The sequence below is a fragment of the Nerophis ophidion genome, linkage group LG20 (genome assembly GCF_033978795.1).
Source record: "Nerophis ophidion isolate RoL-2023_Sa linkage group LG20, RoL_Noph_v1.0, whole genome shotgun sequence".
In the NCBI taxonomy this organism is placed as follows: domain Eukaryota; kingdom Metazoa; phylum Chordata; class Actinopteri; order Syngnathiformes; family Syngnathidae; genus Nerophis; species Nerophis ophidion.
The window spans coordinates 15175256-15184873 of record NC_084630.1 but is presented as its reverse complement, the minus strand read 5'-3'; the positions used below and the strand labels follow the sequence as shown (position 1 = coordinate 15184873).

The 9618-nt window shown below is 38.6% G+C and overlaps 1 protein-coding gene across 1 annotated transcript in view; it reads left to right on the top strand.

The window, feature by feature from the left end:
- The first annotated feature begins 5566 nt into the window (after nt 1-5566).
- The window catches only part of samd1b (sterile alpha motif domain containing 1b), a 36156-nt gene continuing 32104 nt past the window's right edge, over nt 5567-9618 (top strand). Inside the window, exon 1 of the mRNA XM_061881419.1 lies at nt 5567-6596. Coding sequence (XP_061737403.1) covers nt 5778-6596 — 819 coding nt within the window. The 5' untranslated portion in view covers nt 5567-5777. The remainder of the gene's footprint in view (nt 6597-9618) is intronic.

Below are 9618 nucleotides of genomic sequence, written 5' to 3'. Positions count from 1 at the left end.
CATATTTGCGCTGCTGTGAAATGCAACAATGCAATATTCAGTGTTGACAGCTGGATTTTTTGTGGACATGTTCCATAACTATTGATGTTAAAGATTTCTTTTTTTGTGAAGAAATGTTTAGAATTAAGTTCATGAATCCAGATGGATCTCTATTGCAATCCCCAAAGAGGGCAAATTTTTATTTTTTTTATTTATTTATTTTTTGTCATGAAAAAGGGAGATTTTTTGGGTTGGTGCACTAATTGTAAGTGTATCTTGTGTTATTTATGTTGATTTCATAAAAAAATTAATACAATTAAAAATAATTAATAAAAAATTATTCTGCGGCCCGATACCAATTGAGCCGCGGCCCGGTGGTTGGGGACCACTGGCATAGAGTATAGACTACATGTGCAGACTTAGGCAACAGCAAGGTCTGAAAAAAAAATCTGGAGATAAAGATGTGTGCATCACAATCCTTATATGTGTATAAGATGGGAAGGTGTGTGTAAGCCAGTATTTTTCAACCTTTTTTGAGCCAAGGCACATTTTTTTCATTGAAAAAATCTGGAGGCACACCAACAGCAGAACTCATCAAGAAATGAAACTCAGACAATAAAAAGTAATTATTGGATATTAATATTTAAACCATAACCAAGCATGCATCACTATAGCTCTTGTCTCAAAGTAGGTGTACTGTCACCACCTCTCACATCATGCTGTGACTTATTGGGAGGTGTTTGCTGTTTTCCTGTGCGTTGTGTTTTAGTTCTTGTCTTGCACTCCTATTTTGGTGGCTTTTCCTGTTTTTTGGTATTTTCCTGTAGCAGTTTCATGTCTTCCTCTGAGCGCTATTTCCCGCTCCCGCTTTGTTTTAGCAATCAAGACTATTTAAGTTGTTGCTATCTTTTTTTTGTGTGGACATTGGTGATTGTCATGTCATGTACGGATGTACTTTGTGGACATCGTCTGCTGCTCCCACACGCTGTAAGTCTTTGCTGTTGTCCAGCTTTCTGTTTTTGTTTACTTTGTCGCCAGTTCAGTTTTACTTTTGTTCTGCATAGCATCCCTAAGCTTCAATGCCTTTTCTTAGCAGCACTCACCTTTTGTTTACTTTTGGTTTAAGCATTAGATACCTTTTTACCTGCACACTGCCTCCCGCTGTCGCCTGCATATTGTGATCAGTCAAAACTTACAATTTTTTGAGAAAATATAGGCAAAATAGGCAATATTGTGATAAAAAGTCAGAATTTTAGATGGCAAATGTCACCATTTTGCATTAAAAAAGTATTGTGATAAAAAGTCAGAATTTTAGATGGCAAATGTCACCATTTTGCATTAAAAAGTAATCGTTTTACATGAAAAAGTCATAATTATGAAAAATTGTTCCCAAATTTATAAGAAAAAAGTCGACATAATGTGAAAAAAAGACTGCTTTTTGTAAAAAAAAAATGTTTTGTTATTTATTACCTTCTTGAGACCTTCGAAAAAATGCCTCTGTAGGACCACCCTTTCTAGGTATATAAAGATGTGTTTTTACAGCATTAATAATATATACAAACTATGTCAGCCTTCCCGGTAAGGCTTATTCAGGTGTACTGGAGAGGAGGCTACGCCGGATAGTCGAACCTCGGATTCAGGAGGAACAGTGTGGTTTTCGTCCTGGTCGTGGAACTGTGGACCAGCTCTATACTCTCGGCAGGGTTCTTGAGTGTGCATGGGAGTTTGCCCAACCAGTCTACATGTGCTTTGTGGACTTGGAGAAGGCATTCGACCGTGTCCCTCGGGAAGTCCTGTGGGGAGTGCTCAGAGAGTATGGGGTACCGGACTGTCTTATTGTGGCGGTCCGCTCCCTGTACGATCAGTGCCAGAGTTTGGTCCGCATTGCCGGCAGTAAGTCGGACACATTTCCAGTGAGGATTGGACTGCGCCAAGGCTGCCCTTTGTCACCGATTCTGTTTATAACTTTTATGGACAGAATTTCTTGGCACAGTCAAGGCGTTGAGGGGTTCCGGTTTGGTGACCGCGGGATTAGGTCTCTGCTTTCTGCAGATGATGTGGTCTTGATGGTTTCATCTGGCCGGGATCTTCAGCTCTCACTGGATTGGTTCGCAGCCAAGTGTGAAGCGACCAGAATGAGAATCAGCACCTTCAAGTCCAAGTCCATGGTTCTCGCCCGGAAAAGGGTGGAGTGCCATCTCCGGGTTGGGGAGGAGACCCTGTCCCAAGTGGAGGAGTTCAAGTACCTAGGAGTCTTGTTCACGAGTGAGGGAAGAGTGGATTGTGAGATCGACAGGTGGATCGGTGCGGCGTATTCAGTAATGCGGACGTTGTACCGATCCGTTGTGGTGTAGAAGGAGCTGAGCCGGAAGGCAAATCTCTAAATTTACCGGTCGATCTACGTTCCCATGCTCACCTATGCTCATGAGCTATGGGTCATGACCGAAAGGATAAGATCACGGGTACAAGCGGCCGAAACGGGTTTCTTCCGCCGGGTGGCGAGGATCTCCTTTAGAGATAGGGTGAGAAGCTCTGCCATCCGGGAGGAACCAGATGAGGTGGTTCGGGCATCTGGTCAGGATGTCACCTGAACGCCTCCCTAGGGAGGTGTTTAGGGCACGTCCAACCGGTAGGAGGCCACGGGGAAGACCCAGGACACGTTGGGAAGACTATGTCTCCCGGCTGGCCTAGGAACGCCTCGTGTTTCCCCGGGAAGAGCTGGACGAAGTAGCTGGGGAGAGGAAAGTCTGACCTTCCCTGCTTAGGCTGCTGCCCCCGCGACCCGACCTCGGATAAGCGGAAAAAGATGGATGGATGGACAAACTATGCAAATATAATAAATATACGCTTGTTGGAAGTTGGAATTTCGCAAGAAAAATTTCACAATTTCACAAGAAAAAGCTAGAATTATGGCAGTATTGTAATAAAAGTCGTAATTTTACTCAATGCAAGTCAAAATTTTACAAGAAAAAATGAACATTTGTGCAATATTGATTGATGAAAGTTGGAATTTTACTCAATAACAGTCAAAATTTTACAAGATAAGCTTAACATTTTGGCAATTTTATGAAAAGAGTCGTAATTTTATTCGACAAATGTCGAGTAAAGCAGCACTTACCAGTGGGCTGCCTCTATTTTTTTTTTTTAATTGTATTTATTTACTAGCAAGCTGGTCTCGCTTTGTTTGACATTTTTAATTCTAAGAGAGACAAAACTCAAATAGGATTTGAAAATCCAAGAAAATATTTTAAAGTCTTGGTCTTCACTTATTTAAATAAATTCATTTACTTTTTTTTACTTTGCTTCTTATAACTTTCAGAAAGACCATTTTAGAGAAAAAATACAACCTTAAAAATGATTTTAGGAATTTTAAACACATATACCTTTTTCCTTTTTAAATACCTTCCTCTTCTTTCCTGACAATTTAAATCAATGTTCAAGTATTTTTTTTTTTATTGCAAAGAATAATAAATACATTTTTATTTAATTCTTCATTTTAGCTTCTGTTTTTTCGACAAAGAATATTTGTGAAATATTTCTTCAAACTTATTATTAAAATTCAAAACAATTATTCTGGCCAATCTAGAAAATCTGTAGAATCAAATTGTAATCTTATTTCAAAGTCTTTTGAATTTATTTTAAAATGTTTGCTCTGGAAAATCTAGAAGAAATAATGATTTGTCTTTGTTTTATATATATTAATAAAAGGCAGATTGGTTTTTAACCTATTAAAAACATGTCATCAAAATTCTAAAAATTAATCTTAATCAGGAAAAATTACTAATGATGTTCCATAAATTATTTTTTTCAAAAAGATTTGAATCAGCTAGTTTTTCTCTTCTTTTTTTCGGTTGAATTTTGAATTTTAAAGAGTCGAAATTGAAGATAAACTATGTTTCAAAATTATTATTTTTATTTTTTTTCCTGTTTGCTCCTCTTTTAAACCGTTCAATTAAGTGTTTTTTTCAACATTTATTCCCTACAAAAAACCTTCCGTAAAAGAAAAAAAAATGTACGACGGAATGACAGACAGAAATACCCTTTTTTTTTTCAAATATATGACAGAAATACCCTTTTTTATGTATATATATATATATATATATATATATATATATATATATATATATATTAAAGGTCAATTGAGCCAATTGGCTATTTCTGGCAATTTATTTAAAGGCCTACTAAAATGAGATTTTCTTATTCAAACAGGGATAGCAGGTCCATTCTATGTGTCGTACTTGACTATTTCGCGTTATTGCCATATTTTTGCTGAAAGGATTTAGTAGAGAAAATCGACGATAAAGTTCGCAACTTTCGGTGCTAAGACAAAAGCCTTGCCTTTACCGGAAGTCGCAGACGATGACGTCGCAAGTGTGATGGCTCCTCACATATTCACAATGATTTTAATGGGAGCCTCCAACAAAAAGTGCTATTCGGATCGAGAAAACGACAATTTCCCCATTAATTTGAGCGAGGATGAAAGATTTGTGTTTGAGGATATTGATAGCAACAGACTAGAAAAAAAAAAAAGAAGAAAAAAAAAACGCGATTGCATTGGGACGAATTCCGATGTTTTTAGAGACATTTACCAGGTTAATTCTGGGAAATCCCTTATCTTTCTATTGTGTTGCAAGTGTTTTAGTGAGTTAAATAGTACCTGATAGTCAGAAAGGGTTTCTCCACGGGTGTCTTGACGCGCAGTGCCTCAGGGGAGTCGACGGCAGCTATGGACGGCACAAGCTCAGCTTTTCTCCGGTAAGAACTGACTTTTTTACCACAATTTTCTCACTGAAACCTGCTGGTTGACATTCGGTTGGGATCCATGTCTGCTTGACCGCGCTCTGATCCATAGTAAAGTTTCAGCTCCGTGAATTTTTAACAAAGAATCACCGTGTGTTTGTGTGGCTAAAGGCTAAAGCTTCCCAACTCCGTCTTTCTACTTTGACTCCTCCAATATTAATTGAACAAATTGCAAAAGATTCAGCAACGCAGTTCTCCAAAATACTGTGTAATTATGCCGTTAAAGCAGACGACTTTTAGCTGTGTGTGTGCGCAGTGCTCATACTTCATAAAAAACCGTGACGTCTTGCGTTTAGTCATCATTACACGACGTTTCGAAGACGAAACTCCCGGGAAATTTAAAATTGTAATTTAGTAAACTGAAAAGGAAGTATTGGCATGTGTTGCAATGTTATTATTTCATCATTGATATATAAACTATCAGACTGCGTGGTGGGTAGTAGTGGGTTTAATAGGCCTTTAAGTGTGTATCAAACTGGTAGCCCTTAGCATTAATCAGTACCCAAGAAGTAGCTCTTGGTTTCAAAAAGGCTGGTGACCCCTGATTTAAAATAACAGGCAGATTGTTTATTCACGGATAATGTCTTCAATTCTAAATTTAGAGTAAATTAACCATAAAATAGGATTTTTTTTTTTTTTTTTACAGTTTATCTGTCTATTATCCGCGGTGTCGATATTCCCGTATCGACCCGCACATTACTAGTTCCTCACCACGCGGCCCGCACGTACGGACACGCACGTACCGCGCGTCAGTCTTTATGTTCCCACCGTGGACCGGACGCGATGACACTGCGAACAAAGAACGCGGCTGTGATGCGCCAAAAAGCGAGACAATTCCACCTTAAATGGCGTTGAGCGGGCGCCATCTTCAGTCCACCTTAAGCGCACGTTGTGGCGAAAAAAGGAACGCCGCGGAGTCCTAAACGGGCTTCCGTAGCCGGGGAGTCGCACTTGAGGAACAACCCCGCCGAACATCATCCGCATTATCCGGGGAGAACATGTCCGGACCGAACAACAAGTACCGGGAGTGGATACTGGAAACCATCGACTCGCTCCGCTCCAGGAAAGCGCGCCCGGACCTGGAGAGAATTTGTCGAATGGTCCGCCGACGACACGGGTCAGACCCGGACCGAACCAGGGCGGAACTGGAGAAACTGATCCAGGATCAGACTGTGTTGAAAGTTAGCTACAAGGGGTCTATCTCGTACCGGAACGCGGCTAAGGTGCAGCGGAAGAGCCGGAAGAAAGAGGCGGCGGCGGCGGCAGCGGCGGAGCTTGTGAGCAACAACAACGGCGACAGCGCGCTCAGCCTCACCGACCAGGAGGAGGACTCCGGGGAGCCCAGCCCGGATCACCGACCCGTGAAGAAGAGGCGAATTAATAAGTCTCACGGGAGTGGTGGTGGTGCGGCGGCGGAAGAAGATGAATCAGGACCGCCAGAAGTCCGCCCGGACACGCGGGACGGTGAACCGTCCGAGCAAAGTTCCGCCGCATGCGCCGGCGAACACCAACAAAACGCGCCGCTTCGCCCCAAACTTGGACTCGGGAGACCCGCATCCAACTTGGACCTGTCCGAGCGGAGCCTCCGCCTCGGCGCCGACGTCGCCATCCCCGCCAAGCCGCTCGGACTGCGAGAGATCTGGGGCTACCTCAGCGGCCAGGAGCGCCTCTCGGAGGAGAAAGTCAAGGCGGTGATGGAGAAAGAGGTGGCGGTGAGAGGCCGGCTGCGCAGGACACGCTGCGGGAACGCCGCTCTCCCCCCGCGGGGGGCGAGGACGGCGGAGGGGTCCGGCGGGAGACTCGCAAAGGACAAAAAGGTGGGCGACCTAACAAGAAACTTAACATGGGCGACACGTCCGGGGGTCGTGCATGCGCGCGTCGGCGGGGGCGCGCGTGCTGTCGGCTGCTTTTTTAATGACCACCGTCCGACGCGCGCCCATGTGTTTGCATCATCGCACGTACGCGCGCGTGTGTGTGTACGTGCGCACGGGAAGAAAAAAAAAAACGCTTCAGAATTAAAGACACGCGCGCGCATCTTGTGAGTGTCTCTGCATGGCGCGTGCACGAGAGAAGTGGGGTCGGTGACGTGTTTACTCAACATGGGCCAGCTGGTGACCCAGCCCAGTGCCCACGTACGTGACGCTCCCTTGCTCATTTGCATAATCACCTGCTCACTTTTGCTTGTTTTTCCCCACGCCACACACACATGTTCTTATCTTGTATTTGTTACCTTCTTGACACCACCGAAAATAATGCCTCGCTCTTGAGGACCACCCTCTCTAGATATATTAAGATTTGTATTTACAAAATTGATAATATATACATACTGTGCAAATATAAAAAACGCTAGTTTTGAAAGTTGGAATTTCGCAAGAAAATGTCACAATTTCACAAGAAAAGCTTGATGGAAGTCGTAATTTTACTTAATGGAAGTCAACATTTTGCCAGAAAAACTGAACATGTGTGCAATATTATGATAAAAGTTGGAATTTTACTCAATTACAGTCCCAATTTTGTGAAAAGAGTCGTAATTTTACTCGCCAAAAGTCACAATTGTCTAAGAACATTTAAAAATGTTGGCAATATTATAATAATTGGAATTTTACTTGGCAAAATTATGACAAAAGTCATAATGTGACAAAAGTCATAATTTTACTCCAAAAATGTCACTATTTTGCAAGAACAAAATTGGCGATATTGTGTTAAAAGTCATAATTTTATAAAACAAATTTCAGCATTTTGCATTAAAAATAAATAATTTTACATGAAAAAGTCATAATTTTACATGAAAAAGTCATAATTTTACGAGAAAATATAGAAATATTACAGTAACAGAAAGAATAAAAGAAATTGTTCCCCATTTTATAAGAAAAACGTCGACATTTTTAAAAAAAGACCGCTTTTAGTTAATTTTATTTTTAAATTTATTGTTTGTATTTGTTACCTTCTTGTTACCTCCGAAAATGCCTACCTCTTTAGGACCACCCTTACTAGATATAGAATGATTTGTATTTACAACATTAATAATATATACATACTATGCAAATATAAAAAACGCTAGTTTTGAAAGTTGGAATTTCACAAGAAAATGTCACAATTTCACAAGAAAAGCTTGATGAAAGTCGTAATTTTACTTAATGGAAGTCAACGTTTTGGAAGAAAAACTGAACATGTGTGCAATATTATGATAAAAGTTGGAATTTTACTCAGTTACAGTCCCAATTTTGTGAAAAAAAAGAGTCGTAATTTTACTCGCCAAAAGTCACAGTTTTGTAAGAAAATGTTAAAATTTTGTCAATACTGTAATAATTGGAATTTTACTTGGCAAAATTATGACAAAAGTCATAAATTTACTCACAAAAAATGTCACTATTTTACAAGAACATCAAAATTGGCGATATTGTGATAAAAGTCAGAATTTTATAAGACAATTGTCACCATTTTGCATTAAAAGTAATGATTTTACGAGAAAATATTGAAATATTACAGAAACAGAAAGAATAAGAGAAATTGTTCCCCATTTTATAGGAAAAAAGTCGACATTGTGGAAAAAAGACTGCTTTTAGTTAATTTTTATTTTACATTTTTTGTTTGTATTTGTTACCTTCTTGTTACCTCTGAAAATGCCTACATCTTTTGGACCACCCTTACGAGATATAGAAGGATTTGTATTTACAACATTAATAATATATACATACTATGCAAATATAAAAAACGCTAGTTTTGAAAGTTGGAATTTTGCAAGAAAATGTCACAATTTCACAAGAAAAGCTTGATGGAAGTCGTAATTTTACTTAATGGAAGTCAACATTTTGCCAGAAAAACTGAACATGTGTGCAATATTATGATAAAAGTTAGAATTTTACTCAGTAACAGTCCCAATTTTGTGAAAAGAGTCGTAATTTTACTCGCCAAAAGTCACAATTTTCTAAGATCATTTAAAAATGTTGGCAATATTATAATAATTGGAATTTTACTTGGCAAAATTATGACAAAAGTCATAATGTGACAAAAGTCATAATTTTACTAAAAAAATTTCACTATTTTGCAAGAACAAAATTGGCGATATTGTGTTAAAAGTCCTAATTTTATAAGACAAATTTCAGCATTTTGCATTAAAAATAAATAATTTTACATGAAAAAGTCATAATTTTATGAGAAAATATAGAAATGTTACAGTAACAGAAAGAATAAAAGAAATTGCTCCCCATTTTATAAGAAAAACGTCGACATTTTAAAAAAAAGACCGCTTTTAGTTAATTTTATTTTTAAATTTATCGTTTGTATTTGTTACCTTCTTGTTACCTCCGAAAATGCCTACCTCTTTAAGACCACCTTTATTAGATATAGAATGATTTGTATTTACATTAATAATATATACATACTATGCAAATATAAAAAACGCTAGTTTTGAAAGTTGGAATTTCACAAGAAAATGTCACAATTTCACAAGAAAAGCTTGATGAAAGTCGTAATTTTACTTAATGGAAGTCAACGTTTTGCAAGAAAAACTGAACATGTGTGCAATATTATGATAAAAGTTGGAATTTTACTCAGTTACAGTCCCAATTTTTTGAAGAGTCGTAATTTTACTCGCCAAAAGTCACAGTTTTGTAAAAAAATGTTAAAATTTTGTCAATACAGTAATAATTGGAATTTTACTTGGCAAAATTATGACAAAAGTCATAATTTTACTCACAAAAAATGTCACTATTTTACAAGAACATCAAAATTGGCGATATTGTGATAGAAGTCAGAATTTTACAAGACAATTGTCACCATTTTGCATTAAAAAGTAATAATTTTACGAGAAAATATTGAAATATTACAGAAACAGAA